The sequence below is a fragment of the Balaenoptera ricei genome, chromosome 15, assembly GCF_028023285.1.
Source record: "Balaenoptera ricei isolate mBalRic1 chromosome 15, mBalRic1.hap2, whole genome shotgun sequence".
NCBI lineage: Eukaryota > Metazoa > Chordata > Mammalia > Artiodactyla > Balaenopteridae > Balaenoptera > Balaenoptera ricei.
Genome location: NC_082653.1, coordinates 5,484,334 through 5,510,047, shown reverse-complemented (window position 1 = coordinate 5,510,047; position 25,714 = coordinate 5,484,334). Strand labels below are relative to the sequence as shown.

At 47.9% G+C, this 25,714-nt stretch overlaps 1 protein-coding gene across 2 annotated transcripts in view; it reads right to left on the bottom strand.

The window, feature by feature from the left end:
* The window catches only part of CTCFL (CCCTC-binding factor like), a 37,528-nt gene that overhangs the window by 2,602 nt on the left and 9,212 nt on the right, over positions 1-25,714 (bottom strand). For both annotated transcript variants that reach the window (XM_059896768.1, XM_059896769.1), the window contains 3 exons: positions 22,817-22,977; positions 19,574-19,756; positions 10,062-10,185 (listed from right to left, as the gene is read on the bottom strand). In XM_059896768.1, coding sequence (XP_059752751.1) covers positions 10,062-10,185; positions 19,574-19,756; positions 22,817-22,977 — 468 coding nt within the window. The remainder of the gene's footprint in view (positions 1-10,061; positions 10,186-19,573; positions 19,757-22,816; positions 22,978-25,714) is intronic.

The window sequence follows — 25,714 nt, the reverse complement described above, 5'->3', positions numbered from 1 at the left end:
GGGTCGGGGATGCGGGAGAGAACCAGGCTGAGGGTGGGAGGGATGGCGGAGGGGGGTCAAGACTTCAGTTTTCAGGCAGCTGAGCAGAGGTGCTCGCCAGGCAGCTGAATATTCACCCCCAGTCTGCAGAGGCTACGGGGGCTGCAGTTCTGGACACCAGTGACCCGCCTGAAGGACAGGGCGTGGGCCTGGTGTGGATGCGGTTCAGGTGTGGACACAGCTGTGGACGAGGGCGAGGGCATAAGTGCGGAGGTATGGATACAGGTGTGGACATGGGTGCAGGTGTGGACATGACACAGGTGTGGGTGCAGATGTGGATGTGGATACAGGTGTGGACATGGCGCAGGTGTGGACATGGGTGCAGGTGTGGACATGACACAGGTGTGGGTGTAGGTGTGGATATGGAGCAGCTTGGACATGACACAGGTGTGGACATGACACAGATATGGGTGCAGGTGTGGACATGGCGCAGGTGTGGGTGCAGGTGTGGATGTGGATACAGGTGTGGACATGGCACAGGTGTGGACATGGGTGCAGGTGTGGACATGACACAGGTGTGGGTGCAGGTGTGGATGTGGATATAGGTGTGGACATGACACAGGTGTGGGTGCAGGTGTGGATGTGGATACAGGTGTGGACATGGCGCAGGTGTGGACATGGGTGCAGGTGTGGACATGACACAGGTGTGGGTGCAGGTGTGGATGTGGATATAGGTGTGGACATGACACAGGTGTGGGTGCAGGTGTGGATGTGGATACAGGTGTGGACATGACACAGGTGTGGGTGCAGGTGTGGATGTGGATACAGGTGTGGACATGACACAGGTGTGGGTGCAGGTGTGGATGTGGATACAGGTGTGGACATGACACAGGTGTGGGTGCAGGTGTGGATGTGGATACAGGTGTGGACATGACACAGGTATGGGTGCAGGTGTGGACATGACACAGGTGTGAGTGCAGGTGTGGATGTGGATACAGGTGTGGACATGGCGCAGGTGTGGACATGGGTGCAGGTGTGGACATGACACAGGTGTGGGTGCAGGTGTGGATGCGGATATAGGTGTGGACATGACACAGGTGTGGGTGCAGGTGTGGATGTGGATATAGGTGTGGACATGACACAGGTGTGGGTGCAGGTGTGGATGTGGATACAGGTGTGGACATGGCGCAGGTGTGGACATGGGTGCAGGTGTGGACATGACACAGGTGTGGGTGCAGGTGTGGATGTGGATACAGGTGTGGACATGGCACAGGTGTGGGTGCAGGTGTGGATGTGGATATAGGTGTGGACATGACACAGGTGTGGGTGCAGGTGTGGATGTGGATATAGGTGTGGACATGACACAGGTGTGGGTGCAGGTGTGGATGTGGATACAGGTGTGGACATGGCGCAGGTGTGGACATGGGTGCAGGTGTGGACATGACACAGGTGTGGGTGCAGGTGTGGATGTGGATACAGGTGTGGACATGGCACAGGTGTGGGTGCAGATGTGGATACAGGTGTGGACATGACACAGGTGTGGGTGCAGGTGTGGATGTGGATACAGGTGTGGACATGACACAGGTGTGGGTGCAGGTGTGGATGTGGATACAGGTGTGGACATGACACAGGTGTGGGTGCAGGTGTGGATGTGGATACAGGTGTGGACATGGCACAGGTGTGGGCATGGATACAGGTGTGGACATGGCACAGGTGTGGACATGGGTGCAGGTGTGGACATGACACAGGTGTGGGTGCAGGTGTGGATGTGGATACAGGTGTGGACATGGCACAGGTGTGGGTGCAGGGGTGGATGTGGATACAGGTGTGGACATGGCACAGGTGTGGGTGCAGGTGTGGATGTGGATACAGGTGTGGACATGGCACAGGTGTGGGTGCAGGTGTGGATGTGGATACAGGTGTGGACATGACACAGGTGTGGGTGCAGGTGTGGATGTGGATACAGGTGTGGACATGACACAGGTGTGGGTGCAGGTGTGGATGTGGATACAGGTGTGGACATGACACAGGTGTGGGTGCAGGTGTGGATGTGGATACAGGTGTGGACATGGCGCAGGTGTGGGTGCAGGTGTGGATGTGGATACAGGTGTGGACATGGCGCAGGTGTGGGTGCAGGTGTGGATGTGGATACAGGTGTGGACATGGCGCAGGTGTGGGTGCAGGTGTGGATGTGGATACAGGTGTGGACATGGCGCAGGTGTGGGTGCAGGTGTGGATGTGGATACAGGTGTGGACATGACACAGGTGTGGGTGCAGGTGTGGATGTGGATACAGGTGTGGACATGGCACAGGTGTGGGCATGGATACAGGTGTGGACATGGCACAGGTGTGGACATGGGTGCAGGTGTGGACATGACACAGGTGTGGGTGCAGGTGTGGATGTGGATACAGGTGTGGACATGGCACAGGTGTGGGCATGGATACAGGTGTGGACATGGCACAGGTGTGGACATGGGTGCAGGTGTGGACATGACACAGGTGTGGGTGCAGGTGTGGATGTGGATACAGGTGTGGACATGACACAGGTGTGGGTGCAGGTGTGGATGTGGATACAGGTGTGGACATGGCGCAGGTGTGGGTGCAGGTGTGGATGTGGATACAGGTGTGGACATGACACAGGTGTGGGTGCAGGTGTGGATGTGGATACAGGTGTGGACATGGCGCAGGTGTGGGTGCAGGTGTGGATGTGGATACAGGTGTGGACATGACACAGGTGTGGGTGCAGGTGTGGATGTGGATACAGGTGTGGACATGGCACAGGTGTGGGCATGGATACAGGTGTGGACATGGCACAGGTGTGGACATGGGTGCAGGTGTGGACATGACACAGGTGTGGGTGCAGGTGTGGATGTGGATACAGGTGTGGACATGGCACAGGTGTGGGCATGGATACAGGTGTGGACATGGCACAGGTGTGGACATGGGTGCAGGTGTGGACATGACACAGGTGTGGGTGCAGGTGTGGATGTGGATACAGGTGTGGACATGGCACAGGTGTGGGCATGGATACAGGTGTGGACATGGCACAGGTGTGGACATGGGTGCAGGTGTGGACATGACACAGGTGTGGGTGCAGGTGTGGATGTGGATATAGGGGTGGACATGACACAGGTGTGGGTGCAGGTGTGGATGTGGATACAGGTGTGGACATGGCACAGGTGTGGGTGCAGGTGTGGATGTGGATACAGGTGTGGACATGGCACAGGTGTGGATGTGGATACAGGTGTGGACATGGCACAGGTGTGGGCATGGATACAGGTGTGGACATGGCACAGGTGTGGATGTGGATACAGGTGTGGACATGGCACAGGTGTGGGCATGGATACAGGTGTGGACATGGCGCAGGTGTGGATGTGGATACAGGTGTGGACATGGCACAGGTGTGGATGTGGATACAGGTGTGGGCATGGATACAGGTGTGGACATGGCGCAGGTGTGGATGTGGATACAGGTGTGGGCATGGCACAGGTGTGGATGTGGATACAGGTGTGGACATGGCGCAGGTGTGGATGTGGATACAGGTGTGGACATGGCGCAGGTGTGGATGTGGATACAGGTGTGGGCATGGATACAGGTGTGGACATGGCGCAGGTGTGGATGTGGATACAGGTGTGGGCATGGCACAGGTGTGGATGTGGATACAGGTGTGGACATGGCGCAGGTGTGGATGTGGATACAGGTGTGGACATGGCGCAGGTGTGGATGTGGATACAGGTGTGGGCATGGATACAGGTGTGGACATGGCGCAGGTGTGGATGTGGATACAGGTGTGGACATGGCGCAGGTGTGGGCATGGATACAGGTGTGGACATGGCGCAGGTGTGGATGTGGATACAGGTGTGGACATGGCACAGGTGTGGGCATGGATACAGGTGTGGACATGGCGCAGGTGTGGATGTGGATACAGGTGTGGACATGGCACAGGTGTGGATGTGGATACAGGTGTGGGCATGGATACAGGTGTGGACATGGCGCAGGTGTGGATGTGGATACAGGTGTGGGCATGGCACAGGTGTGGATGTGGATACAGGTGTGGACATGGCGCAGGTGTGGATGTGGATACAGGTGTGGACATGGCGCAGGTGTGGATGTGGATACAGGTGTGGGCATGGATACAGGTGTGGACATGGCGCAGGTGTGGATGTGGATACAGGTGTGGGCATGGCACAGGTGTGGATGTGGATACAGGTGTGGACATGGCGCAGGTGTGGATGTGGATACAGGTGTGGACATGGCGCAGGTGTGGATGTGGATACAGGTGTGGGCATGGATACAGGTGTGGACATGGCGCAGGTGTGGATGTGGATACAGGTGTGGGCATGGCACAGGTGTGGATGTGGATACAGGTGTGGACATGGCGCAGGTGTGGATGTGGATACAGGTGTGGACATGGCGCCGGTGTGGATGTGGATACAGGTGTGGACATGGCGCAGGTGTGGATGTGGATACAGGTGTGGGCATGGCACAGGTGTGGATGTGGATACAGGTGTGGACATGGCGCAGGTGTGGATGTGGATACAGGTGTGGACATGGCGCAGGTGTGGATGTGGATACAGGTGTGGACATGGCACAGGTGTGGATGTGGATACAGGTGTGGACATGGCGCAGGTGTGGGCATGGATACAGGTGTGGACATGGCACAGGTGTGGATGTGGATACAGGTGTGGACATGGCACAGGTGTGGATGTGGATACAGGTGTGGACATGGCACAGGTGTGGATGTGGATACAGGTGTGGACATGGCACAGGTGTGGGCATGGATACAGGTGTGGACATGGCACAGGTGTGGATGTGGATACAGGTGTGGACATGGCGCAGGTGTGGGCATGGATACAGGTGTGGACATGGCACAGGTGTGGATGTGGATACAGGTGTGGACATGGCACAGGTGTGGATGTGGATACAGGTGTGGGCATGGATACAGGTGTGGACATGGCGCAGGTGTGGGTGCAGGTGTGGATGTGGATACAGGTGTGGACATGGCACAGGTGTGGGCATGGATACAGGTGTGGACATGGCGCAGGTGTGGATGTGGATACAGGTGTGGACATGGCACAGGTGTGGATGTGGATACAGGTGTGGGCATGGATACAGGTGTGGACATGGCGCAGGTGTGGATGTGGATACAGGTGTGGGCATGGCACAGGTGTGGATGTGGATACAGGTGTGGACATGGCGCAGGTGTGGATGTGGATACAGGTGTGGACATGGCGCAGGTGTGGATGTGGATACAGGTGTGGGCATGGATACAGGTGTGGACATGGCGCAGGTGTGGATGTGGATACAGGTGTGGGCATGGCACAGGTGTGGATGTGGATACAGGTGTGGACATGGCGCAGGTGTGGATGTGGATACAGGTGTGGACATGGCGCAGGTGTGGATGTGGATACAGGTGTGGGCATGGATACAGGTGTGGACATGGCGCAGGTGTGGATGTGGATACAGGTGTGGGCATGGCACAGGTGTGGATGTGGATACAGGTGTGGACATGGCGCAGGTGTGGATGTGGATACAGGTGTGGACATGGCGCAGGTGTGGATGTGGATACAGGTGTGGACATGGCGCTGGTGTGGATGTGGATACAGGTGTGGACATGGCGCAGGTGTGGGCGTGGATACAGGTGTGGACATGGCACAGGTGTGGATGTGGATACAGGTGTGGACATGGCACAGGTGTGGATGTGGATACAGGTGTGGACATGGCACAGGTGTGGATGTGGATACAGGTGTGGACATGGCACAGGTGTGGGCATGGATACAGGTGTGGACATGGCACAGGTGTGGATGTGGATACAGGTGTGGACATGGCGCAGGTGTGGGCATGGATACAGGTGTGGACATGGCACAGGTGTGGATGTGGATACAGGTGTGGACATGGCACAGGTGTGGATGTGGATACAGGTGTGGGCATGGATACAGGTGTGGACATGGCGCAGGTGTGGGTGCAGGTGTGGATGTGGATACAGGTGTGGACATGGCACAGGTGTGGGCATGGATACAGGTGTGGACATGGCGCAGGTGTGGGCATGGATACAGGTGTGGACATGGCGCAGGTGTGGGCATGGATACAGGTGTGGACATGGCGCAGGTGTGGGCATGGATACAGGTGTGGACATGGCGCAGGTGTGGACATGGCGCAGGTGTGGGCATGGATACAGGTGTGGACATGGCGCAGGTGTGGGCATGGATACAGGTGTGGACATGGCGCAGGTGTGGACATGGCGCAGGTGTGGGCATGGATACAGGTGTGGACATGGCGCAGGTGTGGGCATGGATACAGGTGTGGACATGGCGCAGGTGTGGGCATGGATACAGGTGTGGGCATGGATACAGGTGTGGACATGGCGCAGGTGTGGGCATGGATACAGGTGTGGACATGGCGCAGGTGTGGGCATGGATACAGGTGTGGACATGGCGCAGGTGTGGACATGGCGCAGGTGTGGGCATGGATACAGGTGTGGACATGGCGCAGGTGTGGGCATGGATACAGGTGTGGACATGGCGCAGGTGTGGACATGGCGCAGGTGTGGGCATGGATACAGGTGTGGACATGGCGCAGGTGTGGACATGGCACAGGTGTGGGCATGGATACAGGTGTGGACATGGCACAGGTGTGGATGTGGATACAGGTGTGGACATGGCACAGGTGTGGATGTGGATACAGGTGTGGACATGGCGCAGGTGTGGGCATGGATACAGGTTTGGACATGGCACAGGTGTGGATGTGGATACAGGTGTGGACATGGCACAGGTGTGGATGTGGATACAGGTGTGGGCATGGATACAGGTGTGGACATGGCGCAGGTGTGGGTGCAGGTGTGGATGTGGATACAGGTGTGGACATGGCACAGGTGTGGGCATGGATACAGGCGTGGACATGGCGCAGGTGTGGATGTGGATACAGGTGTGGACATGGCACAGGTGTGGATGTGGATACAGGTGTGGGCATGGATACAGGTGTGGACATGGCGCAGGTGTGGATGTGGATACAGGTGTGGGCATGGCACAGGTGTGGATGTGGATACAGGTGTGGACATGGCGCAGGTGTGGATGTGGATACAGGTGTGGACATGGCGCAGGTGTGGATGTGGATACAGGTGTGGGCATGGATACAGGTGTGGACATGGCGCAGGTGTGGATGTGGATACAGGTGTGGGCATGGCACAGGTGTGGATGTGGATACAGGTGTGGACATGGCGCAGGTGTGGATGTGGATACAGGTGTGGACATGGCGCAGGTGTGGATGTGGATACAGGTGTGGGCATGGATACAGGTGTGGACATGGCGCAGGTGTGGATGTGGATACAGGTGTGGGCATGGCACAGGTGTGTATGTGGATACAGGTGTGGACATGGCGCAGGTGTGGATGTGGATACAGGTGTGGACATGGCGCAGGTGTGGATGTGGATACAGGTGTGGACATGGCGCAGGTGTGGATGTGGATACAGGTGTGGACATGGCGCAGGTGTGGATGTGGATACAGGTGTGGACATGGCGCAGGTGTGGATGTGGATACAGGTGTGGACATGGCGCAGGTGTGGATGTGGATACAGGTGTGGACATGGCGCAGGTGTGGATGTGGATACAGGTGTGGACATGGCGCAGGTGTGGATGTGGATACAGGTGTGGACATGGCGCAGGTGTGGATGTGGATACAGGTGTGGACATGGCGCAGGTGTGGGCGTGGATACAGGTGTGGACATGGCGCAGGTGTGGATGTGGATACAGGTGTGGACATGGCGCAGGTGTGGATGTGGATACAGGTGTGGACATGGCACAGGTGTGGATGTGGATACAGGTGTGGACATGGCACAGGTGTGGGCATGGATACAGGTGTGGACATGGCACAGGTGTGGATGTGGATACAGGTGTGGACATGGCGCAGGTGTGGGCATGGATACAGGTGTGGACATGGCACAGGTGTGGATGTGGATACAGGTGTGGACATGGCACAGGTGTGGATGTGGATACAGGTGTGGGCATGGATACAGGTGTGGACATGGCGCAGGTGTGGGTGCAGGTGTGGATGTGGATACAGGTGTGGACATGGCACAGGTGTGGGCATGGATACAGGTGTGGACATGGCGCAGGTGTGGGCATGGATACAGGTGTGGACATGGCGCAGGTGTGGGCATGGATACAGGTGTGGACATGGCGCAGGTGTGGGCATGGATACAGGTGTGGACATGGCGCAGGTGTGGACATGGCGCAGGTGTGGGCATGGATACAGGTGTGGACATGGCGCAGGTGTGGGCATGGATACAGGTGTGGACATGGCGCAGGTGTGGACATGGCGCAGGTGTGGGCATGGATACAGGTGTGGACATGGCGCAGGTGTGGGCATGGATACAGGTGTGGACATGACGCAGGTGTGGGCATGGATACAGGTGTGGACATGGCGCAGGTGTGGACATGGCGCAGGTGTGGGCATGGATACAGGTGTGGACATGGCGCAGGTGTGGACATGGCGCAGGTGTGGGCATGGATACAGGTGTGGACATGGCGCAGGTGTGGACATGGGGGCAGCGGTCCTCTATGGGCACCAGGCCGACTGTGGAGGAGGAGGAGCTATGGTTAGAAGCGGGGTCGGGGGAGGGCAGCTAGAGGGGCAGGAGAAACGCCAGGAGGCTGTGCCTGTAGCAAGTGGGTCAGGAGGTCAAGAGATGGCCGGTCATTAGTGCAAGGGCTGCGGAGAGCAGGGAAAGGCCGGCGGAACGCAGTGACCTCGGGTGGGTGATGAGGGGAAAGGGACGGACTGCAGGACACCCTGTTAAACGTGAGTTTCCGATAAACACTGAATCATTGCTTAGCATAAGTTTATCCCAGATAGCGTGTGGGATATACTCATACGACAAAGTTATTCATTGTTTACCTGAAATTCAAATTTAACTGGGCGTGTCCTCCACTTTATCTGACAACCCTTGAAGGAAGGAAGAGGCTTCCAACTATCCGTGGGAACATTCACAAGTCCAGGATTGGGGCTGGAATCAAAATCTAGGGAATTTAAAGGATGAGGACGTCATGCAAACATTTTCCATTTGTTTCTGCTGAAGGTTGCCTTGGTTTCCAATCACACTCTAAGTTCTAAGAGTCTCATACGAAAGGAAGAGAAAACATACAGAACAGCTGCACAGGAGCTAGGGCCTCCCCATCGTGGAGCAGAGCCATTCACAGGGCCGACAGGGCACGGACAGCCCCTGTGTTAACCTGGGGACTCACACCTGCTCCCTGAGGCCGGAGGGAAAAGACTGACGCCTGGAGTGGGTTGAATGGCGGCCCCGCAAAAGACACGTCCACATCCTAACCCCCAAACTGGGACTGGGACTTTATTTGGAAGAAGGGTCTTTGAGGATGTAATGAAGGATCTCGAGATGAGATCATCCTGGATCTTCCAGGCAGGCCCTAAAGCCAATGACACGTGTCTGTATAAGAGACAGAAAAGGTGAGACGCAGATACAGGGGATGCGGCCACGGGCAGACAGAGGCAGAGACGGGGTGATGCAACCACAGGCCCACGGGCGCCTGGGCCACCGGAGGCCGGAAGAGGCAAGGAAGGGTGCCCCCCCCACACCCCAGAGCGTGCAGATGGAGCGTAGCCCTTCTCATGGCCTTGATTTAGGGCTTCTGCCTCCAGAACTACAAGCAAGTCAATTCCCATTGTTCTAAGCCACCCAGCATGTGGTCATTTGCTGCGGCAGCCCCAGGAGATGGACACAGGCCCATAGCTCCACCAGGCACGGGGACGGTCCACCAGCACGACCAAGGACAGCGGGGGCACGTGCAGCGTCATCGTCTGGCTCTCACGTCCCGCCAGGACCCCATGTGACGGGGGGTGTGGACCCACTGGGGTCCCCAGGCTCACTTCCCCTGCGCATCCCCCCACTTCACCAACCCGCCCGTCGGGGCGGCAGCAGCAATGGCTGCTGGGACCAGGCGCCTGCTGGGGTCGGACACTTAGGGTTTCTGGATGCGTCCCCTGCACCGTAACGCTCAGCACCCAGGGAAACGTACAACCAGAAAACCGCCGTCAAAATAAAACCTGATTCATTTAACATGAGGTACCGGCTTCCTTGGCTGTCTCTTTCGGGATGGTCGGCTTCCTCTTTTTTGTTCGTCTTCCTTTTTCCGAGGTGGTTGGCTTTTCTTGCCCGGAGCCACACGTTTTCAAGTGTCTCTGCATGTTATTCTGCCAGAGAAATGAGAGCACAGGGAAAGCCAGCATCACTGGGAATGGCGTGGAAAACCCACGGGTAAAGAGACGGGAAGTGAGGAGGAGCGCGCGCCTTGGGTAATCTTGTACAAAAAAGATGATTTTTTTTTTCTGTTGTGTTTTGGTCTAGCCGAAACCCAGCTTATTTTTAAATATTTTTAAAGTCATGGTCGTCAATGAGAAGACCAAATTAATTTTCCTAGACTGCTTCTACTGAAGTGAGGCTTGAAAAATTCAATATATCCTCGATTTTATGAAAATCAATAATATGCCATGGGCATTTTACTGCCCTGCCAGCTTCCCTCCAGACCCACTATGCATGGACGTATTATTAAGACTGTACAACATTTGGAATTAAAAAGGCAGCTCAGAGCTTTCCTATCAAACTTAGTAACGATATATTTTTGTCTATGAACACTCAGGATGGTTTAAAATAAGTGAGAACACTTACACTAAGTCCACATGCTAAAGTAAGATACTGGCGGCATGTCATTAAATATGCTGATTATATAAAATGTGACCCCTAATTTCCATTGAGACTTCAGAGTGGCGCTCAGGACTGTCCTGGTGCGTCGGGGTAAAGAGGAAGGATCCACATGTAAGGGGAGGGGAATGGTATTTAAATTTCTTCCATTTTATGCTTATCCATAGGGGTTGGCAAACTGCTTCTGAGCTACAACGGCAGACTTGAGTAGTTGGGGCAGAAACTGGTCTGTGAAGCTGAAATTATTTACTCTCTGGCCCTTTGCAGAAAAAAGTGTGCCAATCCCTGGTTTATAGGATGACGAAGTATATAAAACCAAGCCTTTTGGAGTCAAGGATTCCTTTGTGAATATGATAAAAAGCAAGGCTCCTTCCCCAGCAAAGGGCATGTGTATCTCCATACACAGTCTCCCTACAACTTCACAAAGTTCATGGTTAAGAACTCCTGACACCAGTTTGGATGAGCAAACAAAACAAACAAAAACACATCCAGCCTTTAAAAAAATAAGTGGGGTAAGATTTTAGGTAAACATATGGACATTTAGGCCCAGGGGGCAAAGTAATATAACAAACATCTGTGTCAGGGAAATGTTTCTCAAGAGAGGAGGTGCCCAGTATTCTGAATCCAGAGCAGGGGTCCTTACTGGGGAGGAGAGGGGTGGCCCTGTGACATTCTGGTATAGAGATACACTGGGACCACTGTGGGCTAAAGAATGGAAGTTTGTGAATCATATACTTTTTTTTTTTTTTTTTAATATTTCAGCTTACTTTTTTTTTTTTTAAACTTTGGGTTTATTTAATTTATTTATTTATTTATGGCTGTGTTGGATCTTCATTTCTGTGCGAGGGCTTTCTCTAGTTGCGGCGAGCCGGGGCCACTCTTCATCGCGGTGCGTGGGCCTCTCACCGTCGCAGCCTCTCGTTGCAGAGCACAGGCTCCAATCGCGCAGGCTCAGTAGTTGTGGGTCACGGGCCTAGTTGCTCCGCGGCATGTGGGCTCTTCCCAGGCCAGGGCTCGAACCCGTGTCCCCTGCATTGGCAGGCAGATTCTCAACCACTGTGCCACCAGGGAAGCCCGTGAATCATATACTTTTTAAAAATTAAATTGAATTTGAGTATCCAGATACACTTTCATTTATTTGTCTATTTTTAAACACAATTTTTAAAGAGCAGTTTTAGGTTCACAGCAAAATTGAGAGGGAGGTAGATTTTCTTCCCTACAAATCCTCTGTGGTCTGCCTATTCTTTCTTCCCCCAAACCCCAACCCCAAGCGACCGCTGGTCTTCTTATTGTCTCCACGGTTTTGCCTTTGCCACAGAGTTGAAATCATACAGTGTGGAGCTTTTTCCGATTGGCTTCCTTCACTTAATGTGCATTTAAAGTTCCTCCATGTCTTTTTTTATTTTTTAAGATTTTTTTGATGTGGACCTTTTTTTTTTTTTTGCTCTTTCTAAAATATTAATTTAAATGTTTATTTCCTCTTTTACATTTTGTATTATAAACTCATTTAAAGCTACAACTTTACAAATATTGACAAGCTAATTCTAAAATTCAAACGGAAGTGCAAAGGACTCGAATAGCTGTAGTTTTTGGCTGCATCCCGTTAGTTTGGACATGTGCCGTTCGTAAGTTTTAAATATAATTTTAATTCTATTCTTGATTTCTCCTTTAGTCTAATAATGTTATAAAAGAGTGATTTTAAAATATTCAAATTTGTATTGCTGATTTAAAAAAAATTTTTTGCAGTGGTCAAAAACATGATCTTGCAAGTTCAACTATTTTGGAAGCTAAAAAGGAATTTGAGGTTCTCTTTACGAACAATTTTTATAAAACTTCTTCCAATTCTTGAAATGTCCTGCCCCATAACTTTGAAAGTAAATATTAACTTAAGTTTCTACCATCTAATTGTTATATTTTGCCCATTGTGTATTGTGAGGCTAAGAATGAAAACCAAGTATTTAGTCAGTAGTTCTTTCTTTATGCCTGTGCCATCAAATCTTTTTTAGAGAGAAAAGAAATAGAAGTTTAATAGCTATTCTTAATGAAGAAATAGCTTCATTCCACTCGCTGTCATACAACATCTGAGAATTTTCAACAGGAAAATAACTGGCTGCTCTCATGTTCAGAAAGGGGAAATCTGAGGAGAATTGCACCATTTTCATTAATCTGAGACACTTATAATCCTTTACCCCACAAGCAGTTGCTGCAGTTCATTTTGTATTACTGCATATACTATGAACTCCTAACACAGGAAGTTAATTCAAAGTATACTGTTGTCCTCCTAGACAAAGATAATGTACTGATAACAATGTCACTTTTTGTATTTACAAGTTCAGCGAAAGAGATGAAAGTGACACCCATTCCTCTTCTTGGGAATCACAAGTTGAATAGAAGTATTCAGTACTGGTCATGCTAGATCTTTAAAGAACTAGGCACACAAAAACCAATAAGTAACCATAAGTCCATAAATAATCATTATTTCACTTAATTAAAGTATTCACTCTTTCTAGATAACATCTTCAAAATAGAATTTTTTCTTTGATATTAAATTTTTTTGTTGTTGCCATTGTTTTGTTGGTTTCGGATTACCATTAACTTTTGTAACTTCTCTTAAAAATAAGAGTAACAGGGGCTTCCCTGGTGGCGCAGTGGTTGAGAATCTGCCTGCCAATGCAGGGGACACGGGTTCGAGCCCTGGTCTGGGAGGATCCCACATGCCGCGGAGCAACTGGGCCCGTGAGCCACAACTACTGAGCCTGCACGTCTGGAGCCTGTGCTCCACAACAAGAGAGGCCGCGACGGTGAGAGGCCCGCACGCCGCGATGAAGAGTGGCCCCTGCTCGCCGCAAATAGAGAAAGCCCTTGCACAGAAACGAAGACCCAACACAGCCAAAAATTAATTAATTAAAAAAAAAAAAGAGTAACAATTTTCCAACTGTAATGACTAAACATTTATGCCATGCTAAATTATTACATTAAAAACCTGCTTTTTAAATTATATAAAAGGAATTAATAAGAAGTTCTCTATCTAAAAAAATGTTTTTAATTGAAAAAAATAAGAGTAACAACAAAAAAAGAGTGACAATGTTCGGGAACTAATAGATTTAATGATCCTCAAAGATATAACTCCAACCTTATGAATCCGGCGTCTTTGGGGCTAGCACAGAGCCTGGCACCTAGTAAGTCCTTCACAAATTTGTGTTAAATGAGCATATGTGGCACTGTCAAAATGATGCAGTTCCAGAAAAAGCACTCTGGTGCCATCCAAGACAAATCACATACTTGCTGCGTGGTTAAGATCCCTTGACTTATCTGGTCCTCTACCAAAGCTTTTCTCTCCATTCTTGGAAGCCCTTTCAATCCAATTCTAGTTCTCTGATGCTAACATTTTCTTTACAATCTACTAAAGAAGGAGGAGTTGGAAAGGGACAAGGGAGAGGAGGGAAAAAAAAAGAAAAGGAAGGTATATAGACCACAAAACTTCTCCACCTTCTCCATCTTACTGCTGTTTGCTCACAATGAGCCATCCAAGAGGTGGGTCAAAATCCACCAAAGTCCAGGAGGCTACGGTCCATACAGGTGTTCAATCAGGCGTCTCATTGTTGATGTGGACCATTTTTAAAGCCTTTATTGAATCTGTTACAATATTGCTTCTTTTTTATGTTTTGGTTTTTTGGCTGTGAGGCATGTGGGATCTTAGTTCCCTGACCAGGGATCAAACCCGCACCCCCCGCATTGGAAGGCAAAGTCCCAACCACTGGACTGCCAGGGAAGTCCCTCTCCATGTCTTTTCATGGCTTGCTGGCTTGTTTCTTTTTAGTGCTCAGTAATATTCCACTGTCTGGATGCACCACAGTTTGTTTATCCATCCACCTACTCAAGGAAGTCTTGGTTGTTTCCAAGTTTGGGCAATTATGAGTAAAGCTGCTATAAACACCTGTGTGTAGGTTTTTGTGTGGACATAAGCTTTCAACTCTTTTGGGTAAATACCAAAGAGCACGACTGTGGAATTGTGTGGTATGAGTATGTTTAGTTTTGTAAGAAAGTTCTAAACTGTCTTCCAAACTGGCTGCACCATTTTACACTGCCACCAACAATGAAGAAGAATTTCTGTTGTTCCACCTCCTCACTGGCGTTTGGTATTGTCAGTATTCCGGATTTTGGCCATTCCAATAGGTGTGTCGTGGTATCTCATTGTTTTAATTTGCATTTCCCTGATGACATATGATGGGGAACAATTTTTCATATGCTTATTTGCCATTTGTATATCTTCTTTGGTGAGGTGTCAAAGTCCTTGGCCCATTTTTTAACAGGGTTGGTTTCTTATTGTTGAGTTTTAAGAGTTCTTTATATTCTGGATAAATCTTTTATCAGATGTGACTTTTGTAAATATTTTCTCCTAGTTTGTAGCTTATGTTCTCATTTTTCTGACATAGTCTTTCACAGAAGTTTTTAATTTTATTGAAGCCCAGCTTATCAGTTTTTTCTCTCATGGATCATGTCTTTGGTGTTTTATCTAAAAAGTCATCACCATACCAAGGTCATCTAGATTTTTTTCATATGGTATTTTCTAGGACTTTTATAGTTTTGTGTTTTACATTTAGGTCTGTGACCCAATTTTTTTTTTCTTATATCTTTATTGGAGTATAATTGCTTTATAATGTTGTGTCAGTTTCTGCTGTACAACAAAGTGAATCAGCTAAATGTATACATATAGCCCCATATCCCCTCCCTCCCACCCTCCCTATCCCACCCCTCTAGGTGGTCACAAAGCATCGAGCTGATCTCCCTGCGCTATGCAGCTGCTTCCCACTAGCCATCCATTTTACCTTTGGTAGTGTACATATGTCAATGTTACTCTCTCACTTCATCCCAGCTTCCTCTTCTCCCTGTGACCCATTCTGAGTTAGTTTTTGTGAAGGGTGTAAGGTCTGTATTTAGATTCCTTTTTTTTTTTTGCACGTGGATGTCCAGTTGTTCCAGCATCATTTGTTGAAAAGATTATCTTTTTTCCATTGTCTTGCCTTTGCTCCTTCCTCAGAGATCAGATGACTGTATTTACGGATGTCTATTTCTGGGCTCTCTATTCTGTTCCATTGATCTGTTTGTCTGTTCTTGCAGCAATACTGCACTATCTCTCGATTACTGAAGCTTTATTTGAAGTCGGGTAGCATCAGTCCTCCAACTTTATTCTTCTCCTTCAATACTGTGTTGGCGATTCTGGGTCTTTTGTTCTCTCTGTAAACCTTAGAATCAGTCTGTCAATATCCACAAAATAACTTGCTGAGATTTTGATAGGAATTGCATTGAATCTATAGGTGACGTCTTAATGATATCGAGTTTTCTTGTCCATGAACGTGGAATATTTCTCCATTTAGTTTTTTGATTTCCTTCATCAGAGCATTCTTCATTTCTGTTACATTGTTGTTGATCTCTAGCACTTCTTTTTGGTTCTTTCTTTGGATTTCCAGCTCTGCTTACATTGCGTGCTGCCTACTTTTTCTGTTAGTGCTCTTAGCATGTGAATCATAGTTGTTTTAAGCTCCTGGCCTGATAACTCCATCATCCCCGCCATTCCTGATGCTTGCTCTGTCTCTTCAAATTGTGTTTTTTGCTGTTTGGCACGCCTTGGAATTTTTCTTTTTATTGGATAAAAGAAGCTGCCGTAAATAAGCCTTTAGTAATGTGGTGGTGTGGGGTGCATTCTCCAGCCTGTGTTGAGGGCTGGGCCTTTACGTGAGCCTGTGCCTCTGGGCTGTGGTTCCTCAGTGTCTTTTTTCTCCCCTCTTGGGTGGGACAGAATGTCTAGAATGGGGTGGAGTTGGGTATTTCCCTTCCCCAGGTCAGTTAGGCTCTGATAAAACCCCAGCAGATTAGGCACTGGTTAACTAGTCTACCCCCAGGACAGACTTTGTTAAGAAGAATGGTTCCTTTTCCACTCCCCTTGCAGGAAGCAGAAGGAGATTTTTTGTTTTTTTCTTAGATATTCGCCGTGGGAACCTTGTTAAACTCCTGGTGGTAAAGCTCACAATATTGTGGGGATCCCCCTATGACTGGATCCCCCTGCACCTTTCAACACTCAGAGTCGTCCGCACCGAGCCTCCAGCAATTCATCAATGACAGCTCTGGTTTTCCTACACCGGCACTGGCTTCCACAGCAGTTCCTGCTTCTAAGTCTCTGCTCAGGTAAGAGGGAACTCCCTGCATTCACCTGTGTCTCCAAGCTTGGGGGCAGCGGTTTGCCCTGTGGCCTCACCTCTTTTACTGATCCTAAAGAGTTGTTGATTTTTCACTCTGTTCAGCTTTTTACTTGCTAGGATGAAGTAGTGACTTCCAAGTTCCTTACACATGGAACCAGAAATGGGAAATCCCTTTCTTTTATTTTTTTTAAACAGCTTAATTGAGATATAATTCCCATACCATAAAATTCACCTGTTTAAAATGTATAATTCAAGGTTTTTAGTTCATTCACAGAATTGTGCAACTATCCACCACAATCAATTTTAGAACATTTCAGAAAGAAATCCTGTACCGTAAACAGTCACTCTGCATTTCCCCTCCTTCCAGCTCCTGGCAACCACTCATCTACTTTCTGTCTCTATGAATTTGCCTGTTCTGGACATTTCATCAAGATGGATCATATAATACGTAGCCTTCTGTGTCTGGCTTTTTTCAAGGTTCACTCACGTTATATAGCACGTATCAGTGTTTCACATCTTTTCGTGGTTGAATAATATTCCAGTGTATGGGCCGGCCATGTTTTATCTGTTTGTTAGTTGATGGACATTTGGGTAGTTTCCACTTTTTGGCTATTATGAATAATGCTGCTGTGAACATCTGTGTACAAGTTTTTGTGTGGCCATATGTTTCAACTCTTTGGGATACGTGCCTAGGAGTGGAATTGCTGGGTCACATGGTAACTCTATGTTTAACTTTTTGAGGAACTGCTGGAATGTTTTACAAGGTGACTTCACCATTTAAAAATCCCACCAGCGATGTATAACAGGTTCAGTTTTCCCACATCTTTTATTATCTGCCTTCTTTGATCACAGCCATTCTAATGGCTCGTCCTAGGGGTATCTCACTGTGATTTTGATTTGCATTTCCTTAGCAACGAATGTTTTCATGTGCCTATCGGCCATCTGTATATCTTCTTTGGAGAAATGTCTACTTAGATCCTTTGCCTGTTTTTTTTTTTTGGTTTAAATTTATTTATTTATTTATTTATTTATTTATTTATTTATTTATGGCTGTGTTGGGTCTTCGTTTTCTGTGCGAGGGCTTTCTCTAGTTGCAGCAAGTGGGGACCACTCTTCATCGCGGTGCGCGGGCCTCTCACTATCGCGGCCTCTCTTGTTGCGGAGCACAGGCTCCAGACGCGCAGGCTCAGCAGTTGTGGCTCATGGGCCTAGTTGCTCCGCAGCATGTGGGATCTTCCCAGACCAGGGCTCGAACCCGTGTCCCCTGCATTGGCAGGCAGATTCTCAACCACTGCGCCACCAGGGAAGCCCCCTTTGCCTGTTTTTAATAGGGTATTTAACTTTTTATTATAGTGTTGTAAAAATTCTTTCTATATTCTAGATGCAAGTCCCAATGTGCTTTCTCAAATGGAAGGAAAAGTTTCAAAACTTCTGACTTTATGTTCTGAAGGATTCTATGAGGCTGACTTATTCTTTTCTCTGCTTTCTTGTTTCTCACACCAAAGGGCAGCTTCTTTACAATTTTAACTCAGTATGAATGACACTATTTTTGGAGCACTGCCACCGCTTCTGTTTGAAATTGTGAACTAATAGCATTAACACTCCAGAACTGTCCCACACAAAAAACACAACTACCCTACCATCTTCTTCTAAGAGAAAAGATAGTTTCTTCCATAAAAATAGTCAAGTTCAGATAATTTTAAACTTTTATAAAGTACACACATCATCTAGGGATCTAGCTAATCATCTGTGGTGGCTTTAAAATGTCCACAAATTCTTTGGCACGCTTTCTTTCAAAAGGGACTTTACCCCTCACCCCTTGAGAATGGGCTGAATTATATGATGCATTTCTAATGAACAGAAGCAGGGTCGTGTCACTTCTAAGATTAGGGGACACTGTGGCTTCCTCCTTGCTCTCTCTCGCTGTGGTCACGAGGACACTTGAGCAGCCCAACAGAGAGGTCCACGTAGTGAGGAACTGAAGCCTCCTGCCAACAGCCATGTTGAGCACGCCATCTTGGAAGCAGTGCCTCCGGCTCCAGTCAAGCCATCAAATGACTGCGGCCCCTGACAACGTCCAGACTGCAACTCACGAGAGACCCAGAGGCTGAGCCACCCAGCTGAGCCACTCCCAACTTCCCGACCCACAGAAAATGAGAGATAACAAATCCTGGTTGTCTTAAGCCACTACGTCTTGAGGTAATCTGTTATGCAATAGATAACTAATACGACACCTAAAAAAATAAAATTGAAGAGTAAATGTATTTCTGAGCACAGTACCGAGAGCCCTATTCTAAGAATATCTACAAAACATATTAAAAATTGCATTCTCTCTGTGAAGTAGCCTAAATCTAATCCACAGGGACAATTTTTAAAATGTTACCCTAAAAGCAGGGGTTCTTTGTAGATTGTTTGGGAGTCTGAGAACTCCCTAAAGCCATTTGCAAGATTCTGTCTGCAGGAGTGTCTTTTTTCACGGAAGGGAAACCACATGTTTATAAGATTTTCAAGAGTTTTGTGACTCTAAAAAACTAATAACCACTTTCTTAAGGCATGACAGATGCTGTCTTAAATCCTGGCAAGTTTCTATAATCAGGATAAAACTGCCCAAGTGTGACACTGTGCCTGGGGACACAGGGATCTTTTCAAGGAGGATTTATTGGGACTTGAGTGAGCTTACCAAGCGGGAAAAGCCTTTGCCACACCTGGGGCATTTGTAAACAGTCGGGACGAAAGTTGTATCGTGGTATTTCTTGAAGTGCACGTTTAGAAGTTGCTGCTGTCGGAAACATCTATTGCAGGAGGGGCAGGCAAACGGCTTCTCTCCAGTGTGGGTACGTATGTGAACTGTCATATGACGTTCCTAGAAGGGAAGGAAAACAAATGGCTGAGCTACTGACAGGAATTTTTTAGCATCAGACGTTATTTATTGTATACCTTTTTTTTTTCCTCCCCAAAGATGTGTGCATTTTTAAGAAAAAACAAAGCAAACGCATTCTTGACACAGCACTACCGTGGAAGTAGCGCGGTCTGGCCTCTGGGAAACAAGCTTACACAGTCCCTGCCATCAGGTTACCAAGTTCTCACGATTAATCCCAGCTGGTCCCACAGTCCCAGGGGGGATGCAGTAGAACATACCTTGGGGAGTGAAACCGTAATCAATTTCCCCTCCAAAACAGCTTATGTATTTGCAGCCCTACTTCTATAGTTATTTGCCATGACCTGAGTTTACAAGGGCGGATGGAACCTGCAAACTTGAAAATCTATTGTCTGAAGGACATTAAGCATCTAAACATTGTCCCGGCTACTTCCTGATAGTGTTACAAATCTTCATATTGATTTAAAAGCATAGTGGGGGACTTCCCCGGTGGCACAGTGGTTAAGAATCCACCTGCCAACGCAGGGGACACGGGTTCGAGCCCTGGTCCGGGAGGATCCCACATGCCGCGGAGCAACTAAGCCCGTGAGCTACAGCTACTGAGCCTGCGCTCTAGAGCCCGAGAGTCACAACTACTGAGCCCATGTGCCACAACTACTGAAGCCCGCATGCCTAGAGCCCGTGCTCTACAACAAGAGAAGCCACCGCAATGAGAAGCCCACGCACTGCAACAAAGAGTAGCCCCCGCTCACTGCAACTAGAGAAAGCCCATGCGCAGCAATGAAGACCCAACGCAGCCAAAAATAAATAAATAAATAAATACATTTAATAAATTCCTTTTTTTAAAAAAAAAAAAGCATTTGGGTGAAAATAATTGTTCTTGGCAAAGAAATCGCCAAAAATTTTAACTAAGATTTATATGAGTAAATCATTTGGGACATCAGGACAAGAATATAGAGAGAGCCAAGCGGAAGTACACATTTTATTGTTTTACTTAAAATGGCATGATTATTCAGATGGAATATACGACCACTTCTGCGTTACTATTAATGCCCTAACTGATGGTCTTCCTTGCAATCTTTCTCTCATGAACATACACCTCCCCGCCACACACCTTTCAGCTCATCCCTCTCTCCCAGGTAAGCATCACCTGGTCTCCTGCTGGGAGTCATGGTCTAACCCGGGAGGGCTGTTCTCCAGGACCAAAGTGGCTCAGTGCACCCAGCAGTGCTCCGGCCTCATCCCTGGCCTCCAGGTACCCCTGTCTGCTCTCTGCTCCCTAAATACCTGGGGCTCTATCCTCCCTGGAACCACCTCCCAAGTCTCATCCATCTTCCAGGAAGCTCTCTTAGTTCATTTAAACAAATTTGAGCCTGAGGCATCCGAACAGTCTAATGCTCAAAATCTACAAGAAAAACTCACTCTCCTTTATTCAAAGCATATACTATTTCCAGCCCACACTTTGAAACACAATAAGAACTGACCTCCACCTTTGGTGACCAGTGGCAAAATATTCACAGTAGCACACAATGCTTCAAAACCGCTGTTCAGTTCTTCAACTTTTGGTCTTAGGACCCATTATACTCATAAAAAATCATGAACAACTCCAAGGAGCTTTTGTTTATGGGGATGATATCTATTAATATTGACTGTATTAGAAATCAATTGAGAAATTAAAAATATAAAAAATATTTAGCAATTCATTTAAAAATAACAACAAATCAACTATGTTAACATACTTCTGTAAATGTCTATTATCTATTTTTTTAAAACAAAAAAACTAATGTCTCGCCTCATATGTAAGATTGCATTATTTGGGACATACTTATATACAAAAGTATTTGTTGTTTACCTGAAATTCAAATTTAACTGGTCATTATCTATTTTTATTTCTAAGTCTGGCAACATTATTCAAAGGAAATAGCTTCTGCCTTCGGTCTGCAGGGGTGTGTTATTGTGGCTGAAATAGATGAAGAACATCTGCTCTCCCAGATATGTAGTTGGGAAAGGGAGCAGAATTTTTATAGTCTTTTTCAAATAATTGTGGATATTCTTCTCTATTACACCAAAATTCAACAAGTGGTAATTTCTTAAAAGTTGGTTAAAATGTGGGGCCTGAAACCACACCAATGAACTTTTTGTACTTTGTTACGTTAAAATGTGTTGATCTTTTTATACTTTGAATGGATCTTTTACCCATGCATGATTTTGTAAATAACAGATGGGTCATTTGGAAAACATCAGCTTACTGAGTTATAAAGAGCTTCTAGGTGTTGAATATATACTATTAAAAATGCTTTCTTAAAATCACTTCAATCTCATTTGCAAAGTCTTAAGTGTTAGAAAGCTGCCAGGTTCACACTGATGGATATAAGTTTTCCAAAATTCTAATTCTAATTTCCTCTTGAAAGTGGAAATTGCTTTCTTGGCAACCCATTTTCCTTGACATGGCAGGATCACTTCATTTGCTTTCAAGAGAACGTCTACCAAATACCCAATAATGGAATAAGCAGAGTTTGTCATCTGTTCTTTCAAGAAAAAATAGTGATTCATGAAAAAGTGGCTAGTTGAGCTGGCAACTCAAAAGTCCCACAGATGCCTCCTCCAGTTGACCACCGTGCTTTGGAGGACAGCGGAGGTGCTTTATGCCAACTTTGTAGTTCATCGTGCAGACTATTAAAAAGAGCATTCAGGGTCAAGATGGAATAAAGTGAATATAACTTTCACTGCTTTGTCAAGGACATTCTCAAGTAAACTGCCCTTTCTTTTTGCTGCCAGTGCACGAAGAACAAGAACACAGCAGTCCTGCTTGGTGTGGCCGCACTGACTCACATTAAAGCAGCTCCACTGTTTTTGCACCATCAGTGCCAATGTCACCTAGTCAAAAGGGCAAATAACGTGTTGGCATTACAACTAGTTAATAACAGTGATTTTGATCTTATGATCCTGGTTGGTTTCAAGGACCTCTAGGGGTCTGTGAACCACACTTTAAGAACGGTTGCTTTCAACTCTGGGCTCCTCCCCAAAGTGCCTGAAACACAGTACCTGCTTGCAGGCATAGCTGCAGTGTTCACACTTGAACCTCTTCTCGTTTTTGTGAGTTTTGTGGTGCTGAAGGAGAGCATGGCGCACGTGGAAGACAGCAGGACAGTAGTGGCACTTCATCTCTGCAGCTTTGTACGTATGCAGGTTGCGCAAATGGACACCTAAAAGAGTAACAGAGCATAACGTAGGAGAATAGGGTTACTTTCTGTGAGGCCGATTTCCCCCTACCCTCCAAATAGGGTTTCTCATCCTTGCTACTACAGGCAGACCTCGGAGATATTGCAGGTTCCGTTCCAGACCATCACAATAAAGCGAATAAAGCGAATCACATGGACTTCCTTGTTTCCCACTGTGTATAAAATTTGTTTATGCCATACTGTAGTCTATTAAGTGTGCAGTAGCACTATGTCTAAAAAACAATGTACATACTTTAAAAATACTGCTAAAAAATGCTAATCGTCATCTGAGCCTTCAGCAAGTGATAATCTTTTTGCTGGTGGAGGGTTTGAAATAATGCAAGATTTACCAAATGTGACACGGAGACAAGAAGTGAGCAAATGCTGTTGGGAAAATGGTGCCCATAGACTTGCCTGATGCAGGGTTGCCACAAACCTTCGATCTGTAAAAAACGCGGTATCTGAGAAGCACGAGAAAGCAAAGTGCAATAAAACGAGGTCCGCCTGTGTTAACACTTGAGGCTGGCTAACGCCTTCCTGGGGGGTGTCCTGTGCGCTGCAGGATGTTCTGCAGCATCTCTGCCTCTACCCTCTAGTGCCAGTACCATCCCTTCCTCCCCACTTGTGACAACCAAAGCGCCTCCAGACATTGCCAAATGTCTCCTGGGAGGTAAAATCACTCTCAGCTAAAAAACTGCTGCTCTAAATGCACGGCGCACTGACATCTCATTTTAATATTCGTTCATATAGAGTTAAGAGTTACATAAGGTAGGGCATATTGGACCTAGTGTGTTCATGTAACAAAGCACTTGGAGGGCTTCCCTGGTGGCGCAGTGGTTAAGAATCCACCTGCCAATGCAGGAGACATGGGTTCGAGCCCTGGTCTGGGAAGATCCCACATGCCGCAGAGCAACTAAGCCCGTGCGCCACAAAGAGAGAAGCCACCGCAATGAGAAGACCCCATGCAGCCATAAATAAATAAATAAATAAATAAATAAATAAATAAATAAATAAATAAATAAATAAAACCAAAAAACAAAGCACTTGGAGAACCTTACGGTGTGGGTGGAATTTTAGGATAATGTTAAGATGGTTTTGGGGCTTCCCTGGTGGCGCAGTGGTTGAGAATCCGCCTGCTAATGCAGGGGACACGGGTTCGAGCCCTGGCCTGGGAAGATCCCACATGCCGCGGAGCAACTGGGCCCGTGAGCCACAACTGCTGAGCCTGCGCGTCTGGAGCCTGTGCTCCGCAACAAGAGAGGCCGTGATAGTGAGAGGCCCGCGCACCGCGATGAAGAGTGGCCCCCGCTTGCCACAACTAGAGAAAGCCCTCGCACAGAAAACGAAGACCCAACACAGCCATAAATAAATAAATAAATAAAAATTAAAAAAAAAAAAAAGATGGTTTTACATAACAAAGATATAACTTCTGTATTTTGGCTTAAAATAAAAGCCCCGACGTTCTGTTAAGAGGCCAGTGCTCTGTTTTCTCCTATATCGTAATTGAGAGGCACGCTCTAGGATAATTTCTGCTCAACTGAGTCTAAAGCGTGGTGGCTTTGTGATCCTTTGTGTAAGACGTCTCTGCAGGGCAGAGGTACACACCTCATATGTGCCGACTCGGTCATTTAAAGAGCTTGGTGTCTCATATAGTGACAGGAAGGGAGACTTAGCTTGTGTACAAAGCATCTTATATGGTATACGGAGGTATAGGGAGTGCGCCACCGGCTTGGATGGGACATAACCTGTATTTCTTTGCCGTGGTGTCGAAAATGTCCTTTCTTGGCAACTGACTCAAGACTCTTGTGCCCTACAGGGTCTCACTGGGCTGTGTTTTGCAACTGACAAAGGATTTGGATGCAAAGTTGTTAAGACTTCATTAAACACCTTTACCCTTTCAGAAATGTTTGCAAATGTTTGTGCCTCTCATCCCCAGAATTTCTCTGGGCAAACCAGGGACTCTATTTCTGCCGACATATTCTGAGTGTCACAGTGTCATGTGTTTTAGAAAGAAGAAAATGAGAGACCAGGAACCCTGAAACAAAGGAGAGGGGCTGGTTCACTCACCGTCACCTCCACCACCGCCCACGGCTAAGTAGGGCCGGTTTCCCCTGCAGGCGGGATACAATCCCAGCTCCCAATCTGGCACTCGGAACTGCTCAAGGTGCCTCGTATTGTTAGGAGGGTTTACCTTGTCACAATACGGATCTCACGTCACATGAAGCGGGCTCTTTTACTGAAGCAAGTTCCTTATGGGAAGAACCATGTCTTGCTTCTTGCCTTTGCATCCTCGGTTCCCAGAATTGTTTAGGGTCACAACAAGGGTTTAAGAAAAATTTGCTGAGTGTCACGGGAGAGATCATTTAATAGAGTCAGAACCTGCAATCAGGCCACCTCCTGGCACCTGGTCACGAGACTCTGGGGCAGTTCGCTTTTTGTCCCTTATCCGCTTCGTCATCTGTAAAAACAGGCCCAATATGGAATAAAATAATACCCGGGGAAGCCCTTTATGAGCTCAAATGCCCGTGAGAGCTCACCTGTGTACCTGGACCGGGCCTGGGCCAGACTCTGAAACTGCACTTATGCTATCTAGCCACAAGATGGCACCACAGGACGTCCGGAAAAAAAAAACACAACAACCCAGGAGCAGCTCCTGAATCCCGCTGCCTCCCTGGAATCAGGCCCAGGGCTCCGCAGGCTTCCCGAAAAGCCGGCCCACGGG